Here is a 20,806-nt window from a genome sequence, read left to right on the forward strand (position 1 = left end):
TCTCTCTCTCTCTCCTTCTCTCTCTCTCTCTCCACTGAGCTCTGATCCATTCCAGCAGGCAGGAACATATGATCATGTCCCAAATGGCATCCTATTTCCGACATAGTGCCCTACTACCCACAGAGTTCAGGTCAAACGTAGTGCACTATATGGGGAATAGGGTGCCATTTTGGATGCATACCAGTAACACATGGGATCTATAGATCTACCATGGGATCTATTTACCCTCCACCCTGATGATGTAGGACTGAGATCACTGATCTATACATCCTGCTGTCTCTATACATCCTGCTGTCTCTATACATCCTGCTGTCTCTTTACATCCTGCTGTCTCTATACCCCCCTATACATCCTGCTGTCTCTATACATCCTGCTGTCTCTATACCTCTCTATACATCCTGCTGTCTCTATACCCCTCTATACATCCTGCTGTCTCTATACATCCTGCTGTCTCTATACCCCTCTATACATCCTGCTATCTCTATACATCCTGCTGTCTCTATACCCCTCTATACATCCTGCTGTCTCTATACCCCTCTATACATCCTGCTGTCTCTATACATCCTGCTGTCTCTATACATCCTGCTGTCTCTATACCCCTCTATACATCCTGCTGTCTCTATACATCCTCCTGTCTCTATACATCCTGCTGTCTCTATACATCCTGCTGTCTCTATACCCCTCTATACATCCTGCTGTCTCTATACATCCTGCTGTCTCTATACCTCTCTATACATCCTGCTGTCTCTATACATCCTGCTGTCTCTATACATCCTGCTGTATCTATACATCCTGCTGTCTCTATACATCCTGCTGTCTCTATACCTCTCTATACATCCTGCTGTCTCTATACCCCTCTATACATCCTGCTGTCTCTATACCCCTCTATACATCCTGCTGTCTCTATACATCCTGCTGTCTCTATACCCCTCTATACATCCTGCTGTCTCTATACCCCTCTATACATCCTGCTGTCTCTATACCCCTCTATACATCCTGCTGTCTCTATACATCCTGCTGTCTCTATACATCCTGCTGTCTCTATACCCCTCTATACGTCCTGCTGTCTCTATACATCCTGCTGTCTCTATACCTCTCTATACATCCTGCTGTCTCTATACATCCTGCTGTCTCTATACATCCTGCTGTCTCTATACCTCTCTATACATCCTGCTGTCTCTATACATCCTCCTGTCTCTATACATCCTGCTGTCTCTATACCCCTCTATACATCCTGCTGTCTCTATACATCCTGCTGTCTCTGTACATCCTGTTGTCTCTATACATCCTGCTGTCTCTATACATCCTGCTGTCTCTATACCTCTCTATACATCCTGCTGTCTCTATACATCCTGCTGTCTCTATACCCCTCTATACATCCTGCTGTCTCTATACATCCTGCTGTCTCTGTACATCCTGCTGTCTCTATACATCCTGCTGTCTCTATACATCCTGCTGTCTCTATACCTCTCTATACATCCTGCTGTCTCTATACATCCTGCTGTCTCTATACCCCTCTATACATCCTGCTATCTCTATACCCCGCTATACATCCTGCTGTCTCTATACCTCTCTATACATCCTGCTGTCTCTATACATCCTGCTGTCTCTATACCCCTCTATACATCCTGCTGTCTCTATACATCCTGCTGTCTCTATACATCCTCCTGTCTCTATACATCCTGCTGTCTCTATACCCCTCTATACATCCTGCTGTCTCTATACATCCTGCTGTCTCTGTACATCCTGCTGTCTCTATACATCCTGCTGTCTCTATACATCCTGCTGTCTCTATACCTCTCTATACATCCTGCTGTCTCTATACATCCTGCTGTCTCTATACCCCTCTATACATCCTGCTGTCTCTATACCCCTCTATACATCCTGCTGTCTCTATACCCCTCTATACATCCTGCTGTCTCTATACATCCTGCTGTCTCTATACCCCTCTATACATCCTGCTGTCTCTATACATCCTGCTGTCTCTATACCTCTCTATACATCCTGCTGTCTCTATACATCCTGCTGTCTCTATACCCCTCTATACATCCTGCTGTATCTATACATCCTGCTGTCTCTATACATCCTGCTGTCTCTATACCCCTCTATACATCCTGCTGTCTCTATACATCCTGCTGTCTCTATACCTCTCTATACATCCTGCTGTCTCTATACATCCTGCTGTCTCTGTACATCCTGCTGTCTCTATACATCCTGCTGTCTCTATACCTCTCTATACATCCTGCTGTCTCTATACATCCTGCTGTCTCTGTACATCCTGCTGTCTCTATACATCCTGCTGTCTCTATACATCCTGCTGTCTCTATACCCCTCTATACATCCTGCTGTCTCTATACATCCTGCTGTCTCTATACCCCTCTATACATCCTGCTGTCTCTGTACATCCTGCTGTCTCTATACATCCTGCTGTCTCTATACATCCTGCTGTCTCTATACCCCTCTACACATCCTGCTGTCTCTATACATCCTGCTGTCTCTATACATCCTGCTGTCTCTATGCATCCTGCTGTCTCTATACCTCTCTATACATCCTGCTGTCTCTATACATCCTGCTGTCTCTATACATCCTGCTGTCTCTATACATCCTGCTGTCTCTATACATCCTGCTGTCTCTATACCCCTCTATACATCCTGCTGTCTCTATACCCCTCTATACATCCTGCTGTCTCTATACATCCTGCTGTCTCTATACCCCTCTATACATCCTGCTGTCTCTATACATCCTGCTGTCTCTATACCCCTCTATACATCCTGCTGTCTCTATACATCCTGCTGTCTCTATACCTCTCTATACATCCTGCTGTCTCTATACCCCTCTATACATCCTGCTGTCTCTATACATCCTGCTGTCTCTATACCCCTCTATACATCCTGCTGTCTCTATACCCCTCTATACATCCTGCTGTCTCTATACATCCTCCTGTCTCTATACCTCTCTATACATCCTGCTGTCTCTATACATCCTGCTGTCTCTATACATCCTGCTGTCTCTATACATCCTGCTGTCTCTATACATCCTGCTGTCTCTATACATCCTGCTGTCTCTATACCCCTCTATACATCCTGCTGTCTCTATACATCCTGCTGTCTCTATACCCCTCTATACATCCTGCTGTCTCTATACATCCTCCTGTCTCTATACCTCTCTATACATCCTGCTGTCTCTATACATCCTGCTGTCTCTATACATCCTGCTGTCTCTATACATCCTGCTGTCTCTATACCCCTCTATACATCCTGCTGTCTCTATACATCCTGCTGTCTCTATACCCCTCTATACATCCTGCTGTCTCTATACATCCTGCTGTCTCTATACCCCTCTATACATCCTGCTGTCTCTATACATCCTGCTGTCTCTATACATCCTGCTGTCTCTATACATCCTGCTGTCTCTATACATCCTGCTGTCTCTATACCCCTCTATACATCCTGCTGTCTCTATACATCCTGCTGTCTCTATACATCCTGCTGTCTCTATACATCCTGCTATCTCTATACATCCTGCTGTCTCTATACATCCTGCTGTCTCTATACATCCTGCTGTCTCTATACATCCTGCTGTCTCTATACATCCTCCTGTCTCTATACATCCTGCTGTCTCTATACCTCTCTATACATCCTGCTGTCTCTATACATCCTGCTGTCTCTATACATCCTCCTGTCTCTATACATCCTGCTGTCTCTATACATCCTGCTGTCTCTATACCCCTCTATACATCCTGCTGTCTCTATACATCCTGCTGTCTCTATACATCCTGCTGTCTCTATACATCCTCCTGTCTCTATACATCCTGCTGTCTCTATACCTCTCTATACATCCTGCTGTCTCTATACATCCTGTTGTCTCTATACATCCTCCTGTCTCTATACATCCTGCTGTCTCTATACCCCTCTATACATCCTGCTGTCTCTATACATCCTCCTGTCTCTATACCCCTCTATACATCCTGCTGTCTCTATACATCCTGCTATCTCTATACATCCTGCTGTCTCTATACATCCTGCTGTCTCTATACATCCTGCTGTCTCTATACATCCTGCTGTCTCTATACATCCTGCTGTCTCTATACCCCTCTATACATCCTGCTGTCTCTATACATCCTGCTGTCTCTATACATCCTGCTGTCTCTTTACATCCTGCTGTCTCTATACCCCTCTATACATCCTGCTGTCTCTATACATCCTGCTGTCTCTATACATCCTGCTGTCTCTATACATCCTGCTGTCTCTATACATCCTGCTGTCTCTATACATCCTGCTGTCTCTATACCTCTCTATACATCCTGCTGTCTCTATACATCCTGCTGTCTCTATACCCCTCTATACATCCTGCTGTCTCTATACATCCTGCTGTCTCTATACCCCTCTATACATCCTGCTGTCTCTATACCCCTCTATACATCCTGCTGTCTCTATACATCCTGCTGTCTCTATACCCCTCTATACATCCTGCTGTCTCTATACCTATATTATAACATTACCCTGTCTGATTTAGTTCTACCTCTGCTGACTGGATATTATAACATTACCCTGTCTGATTTAGTTCTGCCTCTGCTACTGCTGACTGGATATTATAACATTACCCTGTCTGATTTAGTTCTACCTCTGCTGACTGGATATTATAACATTACCCTGTCTGATTTAGTTCTACCTCTGCTGCTGCTAACTGGATATTATAACATTACCCTGTCTGATTTAGTTCTACCTCTGCTGACTGGATATTATAACATTACCCTGTCTGATTTAGTTCTACCTCTGCTACTGCTGACTGGATATTATAACATTACCCTGTCTGATTTAGTTCTACCTCTGCTGACTGGATATTATAACATTACCCTGTCTGATTTAGTTCTGCCTCTGCTGCTGCTAATTGGATTATACATCCTGCTGCTAGTCAGCAGAGGTAGAACTAAATCAGACAGGGTAATGTTATAATATCCAGTCAGCAGAGGTAGAACTAAATCAGACAGGGTAATGTTATAATATCCAGTCAGCAGAGGTAGAACTAAATCAGACAGGGTAATGTTATAATATCCAGTCAGCAGAGGTAGAACTAAATCAGACAGGGTAATGTTATAATATCCAGTCAGCAGTAGCAGAGGTAGAACTAAATCAGACAGGGTAATGTTATAATATCCAGTCAGCAGTAGCAGAGGTAGAACTAAATCAGACAGGGTAATGTTATAATATCCAGTCAGCAGAGGTAGAACTAAATCAGACAGGGTAATGTTATAATATCCAGTCAGCAGTAGCAGAGGCAGAACTAAATCAGACAGGGTAATGTTATGATATCCAGTCAGCAGTAGCAGAGGTAGAACTAAATCAGACAGGGTAATGTTATAATATCCAGTCAGCAGTAGCAGAGGTAGAACTAAATCAGACAGGGTAATGTTATAATATCCAGTCAGCAGAGGTAGAACTAAATCAGACAGGGTAATGTTATAATATCCAGTCAGCAGAGGTAGAGCTAAATCAGACAGGGTAATGCAGACTGAGACCTACCCAATCATCTGTGGCGATGCTGAGAGCTAGCCAATCATCTCTGGTGATGCTGAGAGCTAACCAATCATCTCTGACGATGCTGAGAGCTCGCCAATCATCTCTGGCGATATTGAGAGCTCGCCAATCATCTCTGGCGATATTGAGAGCTAGCCAATCATCTCTGGCGATATTGAGAGGTAGCCAATCATCTCTGGTGAAATTGAGAGCTAGCCAATCATCTCTGGCGATGCTGAGAGCTAGCCAATCATCTCTGGCGATATTGAGAGGTAGCCAATCATCTCTGGTGAAATTGAGAGCTAGCCAATCATCTTTGGCGATGCTGAGAGCTAGCCAATCATCTCTGGCGAAATTGAGAGCTAGACAATCATCTCTGGCAATGCTGAGAGCTAGCCAATCATCTCTGGTGATAATGAGAGACAATAATCTTCACTCGCCTCACCTCTCCTCTCCTCTCCTCTCCTCTCCTCTCCTCTCCTCTCCTCTCCTCTCCTCTCCTCTCCTCTCCTCTCCTGCTTTCCCCTTCTCTGATCTCCCCTCCCCTCCTCTCCTCTCCTCTCCTGCTTTCCCCTTCTCTGATCTCCCCTCCCCTCCTCTCCTGTCACCTCTTCTTCTAGTAGACCATTCAAAACAGAGGTAACAGGTTAAACGTGTAAATTAAACTCTAGGAGCTGCGTCCTCACCTCTCTGGCAGGTCTTGAAGAAGATGGCATTGTGAGGTGTCCTCAGGATGATGTTCCCACCGGCGTCCATGACCAGTATGGTGACCTCGAACGCCGCTACGCCATCCTGGTCTCCTAAACACGGGAAGCCCACCTGCACCACTTAAAACACAGAGAAACATCATATTACAACGCAGTAATCAGTATGCAAGCTATTATGACTGATTTCAAGCTATTATGACTGATTTTAAGCTATTATGACTGATTTCAAGCTATTGTGACTGATTTCAAGCTATTGTGACTGATCTCAAGCTATTATGACTGGTTTCATGACTGATTTCAAGCTATTGTGACTGATTTCAAGCTATTGTGACTGATTTCAAGCTATTGTGACTGATTTCAAGCTATTGTGACTGATCTCAAGCTATTATGACTGGTTTCATGACTGATTTCAAGCTATTATGACTGATTTCAAGCTATTTTGACTGATTTCATGACTGTTTTCAAGCTGTTATGAGTGATTTCAAGCTATTATGACTGATTTCAAGCTATTGTGACTGATCTCAAGCTATTGTGACTGATCTCAAGCTATTATGACTGGTTTCAAGCTATTTTGACTGGTTTCAAGCTATTTTGACTGATTTCATGACTGTTTTCAAGCTGTTATGAGTGATTTCAAGCTGTTTCACTGTAGTGGCCTGTGTGGTCTAGCGGTTAGCGCTGGGCTGCTGACTCAAACTCCTCCACTCTTTCCTGTTTGCTGTTCAGTCTCATGTGTCCAATAAACAACAACACCGAGAAGGTAGCACGGATTCACCAGCTCCTGTCTCACCTGAGGGCCTACGTGGTACAGAGCCAAGGAGAGGAACGTTGACCGTGGGGTTGTCCATGATATCCACATCCATGGAGCGCAGTGTCTGGAACTCATAGAAGTACTCTGCCTGCAACACATGAACGGAGAACAGCTGATGTCTCAGAGAGGTACTCTGCCTGCAACCCACATGAATGGAGAACAGCTGATGTCTCAGAGAGGTACTGGGCCTGCAACACACATGAATGGAGAACAGCTGATGACCCCGGATGCGTCCGTGCTAGTGTGCTTGTATGCATATACATGTTTGTCACACAGTGAGTTTGTGTTAGTACGCACTGTGTCCCTGTCTAAATAATGTCTGTGTTGACCCTCCTCTCCCAAAAACACACAGCACATGTGGTCTCTCTCTCTAAATGACATGTGGTCTCTCTCTAAATGACATGTGGTCTCCCTCTCTAAATGACATCTGGTCTCTCTCTCTAAATGACATGTGGTCTCCCTCTCTAAATGACATGTGGTCTCCCTCTCTAAATGACATGTGGTATCGCTCTCTAAATGACATGTGGTCTCTCTCTCTAAGTGACATCTGGTCTCTCTCTCTAAATGACATGTGGTCTCCCTCTCTAAATGACATGTGGTATCGCTCTCTAAATGACATGTGGTCTCTCTCTAAATGACATGTGGTCTCTCTCTAAATGACATGTGGTCTCTCTCTAAATTACATGTGGTCTCCCTCTCTAAATGACATGTGGTATCGCTCTCTAAATGACATGTGGTCTCTCTAAATGACATGTGGTCTCTCTAAATGACATGTGGTCTCTCTCTAAATGACATGTGGTCTCTCTCTCTAAATGACATGTGGTCTCTCTCTAAATGACATGTGGTCTCGCTCTCTCTAAATGACATGTGGTCTCTCTCTAAATGACATGTGGTATCCCTCTCTAAATGACATGTGGTATCGCTCTCTAAATGACATGTGGTCTCTCTCTCTAAATGACATGTGGTCTCTCTCTCTAAATGACATGTGTTCTTTCTCTAAATTGCATGTGGTCTCTCTCTCTAAATGACATGTGGTCACTCTCTCAATGACATATGGTCACTCTCTCTAAATGACATGTGGTCTCTCTCTCTCTAAATTACATGTGGTCTCTCTCTCTAAATGATGTGGTGTCTCTCTCTAAATGACATGTGGTCTCGCTCTCTCTAAATGACATGTGTTCTTTCTCTAAATTGCATGTGCTCCCTCTCTCTAAATGACATGTGGTCTCGCTCTCTAAATTACATGTGATATCGCTCTCTAAATGACATGTGGTCTCTCTCTCTAAATGACATGTGGTGTCTCTCTCTAAATGACATGTGGTCTCTCTCTCTCTAAATGACATGTGTTCTTTCTCTAAATTGCATGTGGTCCCTCTCTCTAAATGACATGTGTTCTTTCTCTAAATTGTATGTGGTCCCTCTCTCTAAATGACATGTGGTCTCTCTCTCTAAATGACATGTGGTCTCTCTCTCTAAATGACATGTGGTCTCTCTCTCTAAATGACATGTGGTCTCTCTCTAAATGACATGTGGTCTCTCTCTAAATGACATGTGGTCTCTCTCTCTAAATGACATGTGGTCTCTCTCTCTAAATGACATGTGGTCTCGCTCTCTCTAAATGACATGTGGTCTCTCTCTCTCTAAATGACATGTGTTCTTTCTCTAAATTGCATGTGGTCCCTCTCTCTAAATGACATGTGGTCTCTCTCTCTAAATGACATGTGGTCTCTCTCTAAATTACATGTGGTCTCTCTTTCTAAATGACATGTGGTCTGACATGTGGTCTCTCTCTAAATGACATGCGGTCCCTCTCTCTAAATGACATGTGGTCTCTCTCTCTTTAAATGACATGTGGTCTCTCTGTAAATGACATGTGGTCTCTCTGTAAATGACATGTGGTCTCTCTTTAAATGACATGTGGTCTCTCTCTCTCTCTAAATTACGTGGTCTCTCTCTAAATGACATGTGGTCTCTCTCTCTAAATGACGTGGTCTCTCTCTAAATGACGTGGTCTCTCTCTAAATGACGTGGTCTCTCTCTAAATGACATGTGGTCTCTCTCTAAATGACATGTGGTCTCTCTCTAAATGACATGTGGTCTCTCTAAATGACATGTGGTCTCTCTCTCTCTAAATGACATGCGGTCTTTCTTTAAATGACATGTGGTCTCTCTCTAAATGACATGTGGTCTCTCTCTAAATGACATGTGGTCTCTCTCTCTCTCTCTAAATGACATGTGGTCTCTCTCTAAATGACATGTGGTCTCTCTCTCTCTAAATTACATGTGGTCTCTCTCTCTAAATGACATGTGGTCTCTCTCTCTCTAAATGACATGTGGTCTCTCTCTCTCTAAATGACATGTGGTCTCTCTCTCTCTAAATGACATGTGGTCTCTCTTGTCAAGTGATTGGGGGAGGCATGACAGAAAACACACAGGGAGAGGGGGGGGGGGGGGGGGGAGAGAGATCCCAGAACAGAGAGATGAAAGAGGGAGAGAGGAAAGGGGAGACTACGATGTTCCCTCTATGCAGTGAATGCTTCCCAGTGTCAAAGCGTTTGATGAAGGGAAAGGTACACAAGGCGGGCAGAGGAAGAGGAGGCTAATCCTGCAGCTGAATGGTAATAACCAACACAGATAACTCTCCACCATGCAGCCTTTCATGCCCCAGGCTTTTGTTCTTAAGCTTCGCCGGCTGCCTTTGAAGTACAGGGGGTAACAGAACCCAGGAAAGAGAAGGGCCCTCTTTCTGTATCTCTCTCTCTCTTTCTATCCCTCTCGCTCTCATTCCCTCTCTCTCTCTATCCCTCTCTCTCCTTCACTCTCGCTCTTTCTATCCCTCTCGCTCTTTCTATCCCTCTCTCTCATTCCCTCTCTCTCCTTCCCTCTCTCCTTCCCTCTCTCTCTCTCCTTCCCCCTCACTCTCATTCCCTCTCACTCTCCCCGCTCTCTTTCCTTCCCTCTCTCTCTCATTCCCTCTCTCCTTCCCTCTCTCTCTCCTTCCCTCTCTCTCTCCTTCCCTCTCTCTCTCCTTCCCTCTCTCTCTATCCCTCTCTCCCTTTCCCTCTCTCCTTCACTCTCGCTCTCATTCCCTCTCTCTCATTCCCTCTCTCTCTCTATCCCTCTCTCTCCTTCACTCTCGCTCTCCTTCACTCTCGCTCTCATTCCCTCTCTCTCTCATTCCCTCGCTCTCATTCCCTCTCTCTCATTCCCTCTCTCTCTCATTCCCTCTCTCTCTCATTCCCTCTCTCTCTCCTTCCCTCTCTCTCTCATTCCCTCTCTCTCATTCCCTCTCTCCTTCCCTCTCTCTCCTTCCCTCTCTCTCTCATTCTCTCTCTCTCTCATTCCCTCTCTCATTCTCTCTCTCTCATTCCCTCTCTCTCTCATTCCCTCTCTCCCCTTCCCTCTCTCTCTCATTCCCTCTCTCTCTCATTCCCTCTCTCTCATTCCCTCTCTCTCCTTCCCGCTCTCTTTCCTTCCAGCTCTCTTTCCTTCCTTCTCTCTCTCTCTCTCTCTCCCACTCTCATTTGCCGACTCAACATGCCATTACCGGATTACGATCTCTGTATGTTTTGTGGGTGTATGTTTAGTGTGTGTGTGTGTGTGTGTGTGTGTGTGTGTGGACGTGTTTAACTATTCTAGTGGGGACCAGAAGTCCCTACAAGAATAGTAAACGAACAAAAAGTTGACCAGCTGGGGACATTTTGTTAGTTCCCACAAGGTCAAATGGTATTTCTAGGGGGTTTAGGGTTAAGGTTAGAATTCGTGTTAGGGTCAGAATTACGTTAAGGGTTAGGGAAAATAGGATTTTGAATGGAAGTGTGTGTGTGTGTGTGTGTGCGGAGGGAGCTGAAAGCTCTGGTCCGTTCCGCTCTCTGCCGTTCTCTGTAATTTGCTGTCACCAGAGATGATCTCATCAGGAAGAGAAATTGGTCATTACTTTGACTAAAATAAGTTTACAGTTTATTATGGATGTCAACACACTTGTTGCAGTCTCCCACAATAGGTGTTTATGTATGTGGATTACTTGTTTTTTGTTTTTACTGATAATCTCCCATCCATGAACACCCCTCCTCACAAACCACTAGCTCAATCTGAAGAAGAAGATGAAGAAGACGCTGAAGAAGGCAAGAAATGAGAAGAAACAATAAGAATCTAAAAGAAGAAGGGGGAGAAGAGGAGGAGAAGAAGAGGCTGAAGAGGCGAGGAGGCTGAAGAGGAGAAGAGGGTGAAGATGAGGGTAAAGAGGGTAAAGAGGAGGAGAAGAGGGTGAAGAGGAGGAGAAGAGGGTGAAGAGGAGGAGAAGAGGGTGAAGTGGAGGAGAAGAGGAGGAGAAGAGGGTGAAGAGGGGGAGAAGAGGGTGAAGAGGAGGAGAAGAGGAGGAGAAGGGGGTGAAGAGGAGGAGAAGAGGAGGAGAAGAGGGTGAAGTGGAGGAGAAAAGGGTGAAGAGGAGGAGAAGAGGGTGAAGAGGAGGAGAAGAGGAGGAGAAGAGGGTGAAGAGGAGGAGAAGAGGAGGAGAAGAGGGTGAAGAGGGTGAAGAGGAGGAGAAGAGGGTAAAGAGGAGGAGAAGAGGGTAAAGAGGAGAAGATGGGAGAAGAGGGTGAAGAGGAGAAGAGGAAAGAGGAGGAGAAGAGGGTGAAGCAGAGGAGAAGAGGGTGAAGCAGAGGAGAAGAGGGTGAAGAGGAGGAGAAGAGGGTGAAGAGGAGAAGAGGGTAAAGAGGAGGAGAAGAGGGTGAAGAGGAGGAGAAGAGGGTGAAGAGGAGGAGAAGAGGGTGAAGAGGAGGAGAAGAGGGTGAAGAGGAGGAGAAGAGGGTAAAGAGGAGGAGAAGAGGGTAAAGAGGAGGAGAAGAGGGTAAAGAGGAGGAGAAGAGGGTGAAGAGGGTGAAGGGGAGGAGAAGAGGGTGAAGAGGAGGAGAAGAGGGTGAAGAGGAGGAGAAGAGGGTGAAGAGGAGGAGAAGAGGGTAAAGAGGGTGAAGAGGAGGAGAAGAGGGTGAAGAGGAGGAGAAGAGGGTGAAGAGGGTGAAGAGGGTAAAGAGGGTGAAGAGGAGGAGAAGAGGGTAAAGAGGAGGAGAAGAGGGTAAAGAGGGTGAAGAGGAGGAGAAGAGGGTGAAGAGGAGGAGAAGAGGGTAAAGAGGAGGAGAAGAGGGTAAAGAGGGTGAAGAGGAGGAGAAGAGGGTGAAGAGGAGGAGAAGAGGGTGAAGATGAGGAGAAGAGGGTAAAGAGGAGGAGAAGAGGGTGAAGAGGAGGAGAAGAGGGTGAAGAGGAGGAGAAGAGGGTAAAGAGGGTGAAGAGGAGGAGAAGAGGGTGAAGAGGAGGAGAAAAGGGTAAAGAGGAGGAGAAGAAGAGGAGGAGAAGAGGGTGAAGAGGAGGAGAAGAGGGTGAAGATGAGGAGAAGAGGGTAAAGAGGAGGAGAAGAGGGTAAAGAGGAGGAGAAGAGGGTAAAGAGGAGGAGGAGAAGAGGGTAAAGAGGAGGAGAAGAGGGTAAAGGGGAGGAGAAGAAGAGGAGAAGAAGAGGGTAAAGAGGAGGAGAAGAGGGTGAAGAGGGGGAGGAGAAGAAGAGGAGAAGAAGAGGGTAAAGAGGAGGAGAAGAAGAGGAGGAGAAGAGGGTGAAGAGGAGAAGAGGGTGAAGAGGAGGAGAAGGGGGTAAAGAGGAGGAGAAGAGGGTAAAGAGTAGGAGGAGAAGAGGAGAAGAGGGTGACAAGGAGGAGAAGAGGGAAAGAGGAGGAGAAGAAGAGGAGGAGAAGAGGGTGAAGAGGAGGAGAAGATGGTGAAGAGGAGGAGAAGGGGGTAAAGAGGAGGAGAAGGGGGTAAAGAGGAGGAGAAGAGGGTAAAGAGTAGGAGAAGAAGAGGAGAAGAGGGAAAGAGGAGGAGAAGAAGAGGAGGAGAAGAGGGTGAAGAGGAGGAGAAGAGGGTGAAGAGGAGGAGAAGGGGGTAAAGAGGAGGAGAAGAGGGTAAAGAGTAGGAGAAGAAGAGGAGAAGAGGGTGACAAGGAGGAGAAGAGGGAAAGAGGAGGAGAAGAAGAGGAGGAGAAGAGGGTGAAGAGGAGGAGAAGAGGGTGAAGAGGAGGAGAAGAGGGTAAAGAGGAGGAGAAGAGGGTAAAGAGGAGGAGAAGAGGGTAAAGAGGAGGAGAAGAGGGTAAAGAGGAGGAGAAGAGGGTGAAGAGGAGAAGGTGGGTGAAGAGGAGGAGAAGAGGGTGAAGAGGAGTAGAAGAGGGTGAAGAGGAGGAGAAGAGGGTGAAGAGGAGGATAAGGGGGTAAAGAGGAGAAGGTGGGTGAAGAGGAGGAGAAGAGGGTGAAGAGAAGAATTGAATGGCACCATGGTCCAGGGGCCTCCCACCCAGGGAGCGGTGAGGTCATGGCTCTGTGACCTAATAACAATGTAGCGCGTGGCCCCTGGGGCCCCTGGGATTCCTCCTGACAGAGACAGCCCCTTCATGTGGCAGGGGAACAATGCTCTCTCAACACAAGGACTGTGTCCCAAATGGCACCCTATTCCTTGCTCTGGTCAAAAGTAGTGCACTATATAGGGAATAGGGCTCTGGTCTAAAGTAGTGCACTATATAGGGAATAGGGCTCTGGTCTAAAGTAGTGCACTATATAGGGAATAGGGCTCTGGTCTAAAGTAGTGTACTATATAGGGAATAGGGCTCTGGTCAAAAGTAGTGCACTATATAGGGAATAGGGCTCTGGTCTAAAGTAGTGCACTATATAGGGAATAGGGCTCTGGTCTAAAGTAGTGCACTATATAGGGAATAGGGCTCTGGTCAAAAGTAGTGCACTATATAGGGAATAGGGCTCTGGTCTAAAGTAGTGCACTATATAGGGAATAGGGCTCTGGTCTAAAGTAGTGCACTATATAGGGAATAGGGCTCTGGTCTAAAGTAGTGCACTATATAGGGAATAGGGCTCTGGTCAAAAGTAGTGCACTATATAGGGAATAGGGCTCTGGTCAAAAGTAGTGCACTATATAGGGAATAGGGCTCTGGTCTAAAGTAGTGCACTATATAGGGAATAGGGCTCTGGGCAAAAGTAGTGTACTATATAGGGAATAGGGCTCTGGTCTATAGTAGTGCACTATATAGGGAATAGGGCTCTGGTCTAAAGTAGTGTACTATATAGGGAATAGTGTGTCATTATGGACAGACAGTGTTTCCTATCTCTCTTCCTATCTTCTATGGATGTAAAAAGTAGTGCACTATATAGGGAATAGTGTGTCATTATGGACAGACACGGTTTCCTATCTCTCTTCCTATCTTCTATGGATGTAAAAAGTAGTGCACTATATAGGGAATAGTGTGTCATTATGTACAGACAGTGTTTCCTATCTCTCTTCCTATCTTCTATGGATGTAAAAAGTAGTGCACTATATAGGGAATAGTGTGTCATTATGGACAGACACGGTTTCCTATCTCTCTTCCTATCTTCTATGGATGTAGGGGAAATTCCCCAATCCAAACGATGATGGTTTATTTGTGTTTTCAGAGGACAATACGGGTGCCTTTAAACCCTTTCAAGATTATCATTCAGTCATGATTCAGAAATGATTTGTCACTCTGCAGCGGCATAGTGCAGTAGACTCAAAAAAAATTCCCGAATAACACAAATATTGACTCCATCTGAGTTGACAACGGTTACTCAAAACAGACATATAAAAAAAAATACAAGTTTAAAACAAACATGAGTAAAATAGGGGAAATTATTCATTTGAAAATCCCCAATAGAAACAACCAGTCTATCAGATCTTTGGCTAGTTCCATCGTTTTTGTTCACATGCTAGGTTGTTTTTCAATATTAGTTTAGAGTTTGCTGCAACTCTCTGCTGCTAGTGAAGAGACACGGAGCTTCTCCTCTGACGCTGACTCAGAGTGCTGTTACCACGGTAACGGCCCGTCCCAAAATACTTGACAGTCGATTGACGCAGCCGTGTGTCGATCTAATTAACAATAATACCAAAAAAATTCCCGTCAAAAACCCATCAATTTAAAAATAGAGATATCTGTTTTTTTTGTTGTTGTTGCATTTGATACGTTTCAATCCACCGCATGCGCCGATGTCGCACTTCCGCATCCGCGGTGAAAGGTGGCAGAGCTAGAGCGCTGTTCATCCAGCCCAGCCTGTTTGAACACCTGAGTAAGCTTCACCCACAGCACTGGCGTCTTCGTAGCTTCGATCACGGCGTTTGTTCACTGATATCCCCTTATACTTTCAATCAGTTTACCTTTTTTCATTGTTTCAGTCACATTCCCGAAGCCCAAGAAACATACACTTAAGCTTCCAAGTACATATGGAAATTAAAACGGTTTATGAATTATTTTTTTTTGGAGGGTTACTGTCAAAAAAAATGTTATTCTTTTTTTAATTAAATAAATAGACATTGATGACATTTGCGTGGGCCCCCAGAGCTTGTGGGTCTCCTGCCTTGAATAAAAGATGGCTGTCGTTTTATGGGCTCTTAAACAATTGTGTTCTTATGTTCATTTTTTTGTTGGTTAAGAGCTTGTCAGTAAACATTTTCACTGTAAGGTCTACCTACACCTGTTGGTTATTAAGGTCTACCTACACCTGTTGGTTATTAAGGTCTACCTACACCTGTTGGTTATTAAGGTCTACCTACACCTGTTGGTTATTAAGGTCTACCTACACCTGTTGGTTATTAAGGTCTACCTACACCTGTTGGTTATTAAGGACTACCTACACCTGTTGGTTATTAAGATCTACCTACACCTGTTGGTTATTAAGGTCTACCTACACCTGTTGGTTATTAAGGTCTACCTACACCTGTTGGTTATTAAGGTCTACCTACACCTGTTGGTTATTAAGGTCTACCTACACCTGTTGGTTATTAAGGTCTACCTACACCTGTTGGTTATTAAGGTCTACCTACACCTGTTGGTTATTAAGGTCTACCTACACCTGTTGGTTATTAAGGTCTACCTACACCTGTTGGTTATTAAGGTCTACCTACACCTGTTGGTTATTAAGGTCTACCTACACCTGTTGGTTATTAAGGTCTACCTACACCTGTTGGTTATTAAGGTCTACCTACACCTGTTGGTTATTAAGGTCTACCTACACCTGTTGGTTAAGGGCTTATCAGTAAGCATTTTCACTGTAAGGTCTACCTACACCTGTTGGTTATTAAGGTCTACCTACACCTGTTGGTTATTAAGGTCTACCTACACCTGTTGGTTATTAAGGTCTACCTACACCTGTTGGTTATTAAGGTCTACCTACACCTGTTGGTTATTAAGGTCTACCTACACCTGTTGGTTATTAAGGACTACCTACACCTGTTGGTTATTAAGGTCTACCTACACCTGTTGGTTAATAAGGACTCATCAGTAAGCATTTTCACTGTAAGGTCTACCTACACCTGTTGGTTATTAAGGTCTACCTACACCTGTTGGTTAAGGGCTCATCAGTAAGCATTTTCACTGTAAGGTCTACCTACACCTGTTGGTTATTAAGGTCTACCTACACCTGTTGGTTATTAAGGTCTACCTACACCTGTTGGTTATTAAGGTCTACCTACACCTGTTGGTTATTAAGGTCTACCTACACCTGTTGGTTATTAAGGTCTACCTACACCTGTTGGTTATTAAGGTCTACCTACACCTGTTGGTTATTAAGGTCTACCTACACCTGTTGGTTATTAAGGTCTACCTACACCTGTTGGTTATTAAGGTCTACCTACACCTGTTGGTTATTAAGGTCTACCTACACGCCAGTGAGTGTACGCCAGGTACGCCAGTGAGTGTCTGGTACGCCAGTGAGTGTCTGGTGGACCAAAACAGTTCCCACCTGGACGTTAGACAACATTCTGAAAGAGCTCATGTTTTACGGAGTTAACAAAAAGTGAGTTTTCTTTACTCAAGTGGTATGTATACACAGTAGCAATTTAGTTTTCCCATCAGTTTGTTTTATGAACCTAAAACATAATTAAATGTAAAAATATTTTATATCCAAAATTCATATTCTATAAGGCAGATGGATTTGACAGTTTATGGTTGTGACGATGGTGATTTCAATATTGTTTGTTTAAATCTACCAAAAAGTAGAGAACTTTCCACTATGAGTGAGTGGCCTTGTTGCCCTACATGTAAAGAGGACATAAACAGGGGTCCTTTATGGTATAGCCGTCCCTGCACATTCCTGATTCATTTAGGCTCCATTCCAGCCATTATTATGAGCCGTCCTCCCATCTGCAGCGTCCACTGGTTCATATGCTATCTGGGGGGGCCAGGCCTATCTGTGGGGGTGGGGGTATATGGGGGTGGGGGTATATAAAAGTATATATATGTACAGTACCAGTCAAAAGTTTGGACACACCTAGTCATTACAGGATTTTTCTTTATTATTTTCGTAGAATAATAGAGACGACATCAAAACTATGAAATAACACATATGGAATCATGTAGTAACCAAAAAAAAGTGTTAAACAAATCAAAATATATTTTAGATTATTTATTAAGTAGCCACCCTTTGCCGTAATGACAGCTTTGCACACTCTTGGTATTCTCTCAACCAGCTTCATGAGGTAGTCACCTGGAATTATTTTAATTAACAGGTGTGCCTTCTTAAAAGTTGATTTGTGGAATTTCTTTCCTTCTTAATGCGTTTGAGCCAATCGGTTGTGTTGTGACAAGGTAGGGGTGGTATACAGAAGATAGCCCTATTTGGTAAAAGACCAAGTCCATATTATGGCAAGAACAGCTCAAATAAGCAAAGAGCAATGACTGTCCATCATTACTTTAAGACATGAAGGTCAGTCAATCTGGAAAATGTCAAGAATTTGGAACATTTCTTCAAGTGCAGTCTCAAAAACCATCAAGCACTGTGATGAAACTGGCTCTCATGAGGACCGCCACAGGAAAGTAAGACCCAGAGTTACCTCTGATGCAGAGGATAAGTTCATTAGAGTTTACCAGCCTCAGAAATTGCAGCCCAAATAAATGCTTCACAGAGTTCAAGTAACAGACACATCTCAACATCAACTGTTCAGAGGAGACTGTGTGAATCAGGCCTTCATGGTCAAATTTCTGCAAAAAAAAAAAAAAACACTACTAAAGGACACCAATAAGAAGAAGAGACTTGGTTGGGCCAAGAAACACAAGCAATGGACTTTAGACATGGAAATATGTGCTTTGGTCTGGTGAGTCCAAATTTGAGATTTTTGGTTCCAACCTCCGTATCTTTGTGAGACGCAGAGTCGATGAACAGATGATCTCTGCATGAGTGGTTCCCACCGTGAAGCATGGAGGAGGAGGTGTGATGGTGTGGGGGTGCTTTGCTGGTGACACTGTCTGATCTATTTAGAATTCAAGGCACACTTAACCAGCAAGGCCATCACAGCATTCTGCAGTGATACGCCATCCCATCTGGTTTGCGCTGGGACTATCATTTGTTTTTCAACAGGACAATGACCCAAAACAACTCCAGGCTGTGTAAGGGCTATTTGACCAAGAAGGAGAGTGATGGAGTGCTGCATCAGATGACCTGGCCTCCACAATCACCCGACCTCAACTCAATTGAGATGGTTTGGAATGAGTTGGACAGCATAGTGATGTACTCAGTATACGTGGGAACGCCTTCAAAACTGTTGGAAAAGCATTCCAGGTGAAGCTGGTTGAGAGAATGCGAAGAGTGCAAAGCTGACATCAAGGCAAAGAGTGGCTACTTTGTAGAATCTAAAATATAACATATATTTTGATTTAAAACTTTTTGGGTTACTTATTTCATAGTTTTGATGACTTCACTAGTATTCTACAATGTAGAAAATAGTAAAAAATAAAGAAGAACCCTTGAATGAGTCGGTGTTCTAGAACCCTTGAATGAGTCGGTGTTCTAGAACCCTTGAATGAGTAGGTGTTCTAGAACCCTTGAATGAGTAGGTGTGTCCAAACCTTTTGACTGGTTCTGTATATAAATAAATGAGTGAATAAATAAATAAATATAGCCTAGGCTCCTTGTGAAGTCTTCATGAAGCTCAATGTCTTTGAACATAGAAGAGGGTACATTTGCATCCTCATTACATGATTAGCATCAATAGTTTATAACCGTTTTATGTGTGTTATACATACATGTCAATATTGTCCAGTGGTCTCAACAGTAGGTTACCAGATCACTTGTAGGAGAGAGAAGACTTGTTTGAAAGGCATTTTTTTGTGTGTAGATAAATAATATAATTTTGCCACTGCACTTGACTGTTATTCCCAAAGCTGTTCTCATAACAAAGCTTATGAACAAGGACACCATTGCAAAAAAAGCGATTCCAAATGGAACCTTCTTCTCCTTCTCAGTTCCAATAAAGAACGCGGGATGGGTCTGGCACGCGTCTGAGAATTTGACCAATGTTTTCAAAAGCGCAGATGGACCAGATGTTTTGCACATGTCCTAGATGCGGCCTGGCGGCGCCCCGGCGCTTTGATCCGTGGCGGCAGGTCCACGACACCGACATGTAAAATACCGCAAGAGATGGGAATTACAATATTAAAAAAAGGAAACTGGTCAGAGAGCTCAAGCTAAATCTCTTTTAAAATCAATAATCTACTGCTACCGCGCGCTTAGGCTTCTTTTTAAACCTCAAAATTGCGAGGTTGTTTGATCAGAATTGGGCCTTTGATGTAGGGAAAGCGTGAGAAACAATAGTTCAGAAGAAATGTGGACTAGTTTTTGAATGAAGGTTTTAAGTGTGGGGGATAGTCAGTGGCTCTTGTCTAATTTATTGATCTTTACCGAGACAATCATTTCAAAGACATTCTTCGTTTGAAGTTCGTTTTTTAAATGCATAATGTGGTTAATCAATGCATACTAAACATTGGCTTATTAACCTATCCATTCAAAATAATAAGAAAAACAACCTTTATCATTATTTTCTAAAAAACAAAATGAATTGCAGCCATATCGCCATATAGAATTGCGCACTAGTCACCGCATTGCGCACCGGCTACAATTACGCGCATGTTCTCAGATCAATAGCCTTTGATAAAGCCTATCGATGACCACTAAAAGTATTACAATAGATGGAATCAAATACACACATTTTCCTCTTTTCAAATGAAAGTAGGCCTATAGACTAATGTGACCCGATCACCGTCTCCTACCTGTTCAGTAGCTTGCCAGGTGAAGTTGACGTTCTGGATATTGACAGGTATCGCAGGCATCCTCTGCTGGGCCTTTCTGAAGTCCGTTGTGAATGGAGCCATCTTTCCCTCTGACACGATCAAGATATCCTCCTCAAAACCTGCACAATAACACACACTGGCGTTTCAACAAGAGCATTTAAAAAACACACGCGAAAGCGCATGGGGGTGTCTACAAAGTTTAACTCAGTCCAATATAATTGGGGTCACAGTGTATGTAACTCATCCCTTTAACCTTTAAAGTTACAATACATATGTTCTATTTAATAAGCTAATTCAAGTGACACTGTAACATTGGATTCATTGAAAAATAAACGCTACTTACCAATTAGGATTCTGGCTTGGTTGGCATCAATCCACATGTACAAACTTCCCTGCTGCTCCTGCGCAGCTTTGGACATCAAACCACCCAAAAGTAGAAGAAAGCACGTTTTGATGGGGGACAGAAGAACAGAGGCTGTCTCGGTAGCCATCCTGAGTTACAAGCCTCTCAAATCTAACCCTTTAAATTGTAAATGTATCTCCGTTCGGCTCTCCTCGTAGTTCAATTGTGTGTCTGTGTATGCTGAGTTTGCCACTGTACTCAAGTCTGGTAGGTATGCCGTGAGTGAGCCTCTTTCATTGACAGTGAGA

The 20,806-nt window shown here is 44.1% G+C and overlaps 1 protein-coding gene across 1 annotated transcript in view; it reads right to left on the reverse strand.

Annotated features, from left to right (window-relative positions):
• LOC110511232 (wnt inhibitory factor 1) overlaps positions 1–20,806 on the reverse strand; it is a 65,205-nt gene extending 44,399 nt beyond the window's left edge. Inside the window, exons 1-4 of the mRNA XM_036956678.1 lie at positions 20,499–20,806; positions 20,135–20,274; positions 7,015–7,123; positions 6,204–6,344 (exon numbers count right to left, since the gene is read on the reverse strand). Coding sequence (XP_036812573.1) covers positions 6,204–6,344; positions 7,015–7,123; positions 20,135–20,274; positions 20,499–20,646 — 538 coding nt within the window. The 5' untranslated portion in view covers positions 20,647–20,806. The remainder of the gene's footprint in view (positions 1–6,203; positions 6,345–7,014; positions 7,124–20,134; positions 20,275–20,498) is intronic.

Source organism: Oncorhynchus mykiss, chromosome 21 (genome assembly GCF_013265735.2).
Source record: "Oncorhynchus mykiss isolate Arlee chromosome 21, USDA_OmykA_1.1, whole genome shotgun sequence".
Taxonomy (NCBI): domain Eukaryota; kingdom Metazoa; phylum Chordata; class Actinopteri; order Salmoniformes; family Salmonidae; genus Oncorhynchus; species Oncorhynchus mykiss.